At 70.4% G+C, this 821-nt stretch overlaps 1 protein-coding gene across 1 annotated transcript in view; it reads right to left on the reverse strand.

Annotated features, from left to right (window-relative positions):
* Positions 1-821, reverse strand: part of LOC104295824 (probable beta-D-xylosidase 2) — a 6,146-nt gene that overhangs the window by 2,198 nt on the left and 3,127 nt on the right. The window contains exons 5-7 of the mRNA XM_009895617.1: positions 749-818; positions 482-571; positions 58-266 (exon numbers count right to left, since the gene is read on the reverse strand). Of these exons, the coding sequence (XP_009893919.1) occupies positions 58-266; positions 482-571; positions 749-818 (369 nt within the window). The remainder of the gene's footprint in view (positions 1-57; positions 267-481; positions 572-748; positions 819-821) is intronic.

Consider the following 821-nt stretch of genomic DNA (forward strand, 5'->3'; position numbering starts at 1 on the left):
CCCCCAGCCACCGAGGCAGGGAAGGGCTGCAGGTGCCCCTGGCTGCCTCAGCCTTACCTGGTGCATGCCTGCGGGCCACGTGGCCGGTAGTCTGCCGGCCGGGTTGGCCCCCGCCTCGCCCAGCAGGACCCTGGCGATGGCAAGGCCGGTGGCCTGGGCAGGGAAGAAGCATGCCAGGATGGCCCCCACACCCTCGTGTGCCTGCGCCCAGCTCACGTCCAGGGGCCCCGCATTGAAGAGCAGCAGGATGACGGGATGCCCAGCGGCTGCAGGGAGACGGCTGTCACCAAGAGCCCCGCACCAGCGCTGCTCGGACAGTTCTGGGGTGGCCCATGGATGGGGAACACCCAGGGTGGTTGTGGTAAAATGCCGCAGCCCATCCCCCCCCCCTCTGGGCTGGCCCTGCCCCACGGCACTCCAGCCAGCCCCAAGGTGTTCACGTGCTGCCCCGGCCGGGAGCTGAGCCCCCCAGAGCCCCTACCCGCCTCCACGGCGTCCTGCAGCAGCTCCAGCTGATGGCCTGGCAGGGACAGGGCCGTGCGGTCCTTCGCCTCCGTCTCCACATCTGTCCCTGCATGGGGACAGCCAAGGGACAGCCCCTTACACCCCACCCAGGGCACTGCAGACGGATGCGACAGAGGGGCACCGACCACCTCGGGGGGCTGATGGGGACCCACTTCTCTCCCGGAGCTGCCCGGGCTCTGGGGCGCTCCCCCTCCCCAGGCAGTGCCCTATCTGTCCCACCTACCTGTCCCCAGGCAGACCACCACCACGTCGGCTGCCCCCGCCGCACCCACCACCTCAGACCGCAAGTACTGCTG

The sequence above is a fragment of the Charadrius vociferus genome, unplaced genomic scaffold (genome assembly GCF_000708025.1).
Source record: "Charadrius vociferus isolate BGI_N301 unplaced genomic scaffold, ASM70802v2 scaffold812, whole genome shotgun sequence".
NCBI lineage: Eukaryota > Metazoa > Chordata > Aves > Charadriiformes > Charadriidae > Charadrius > Charadrius vociferus.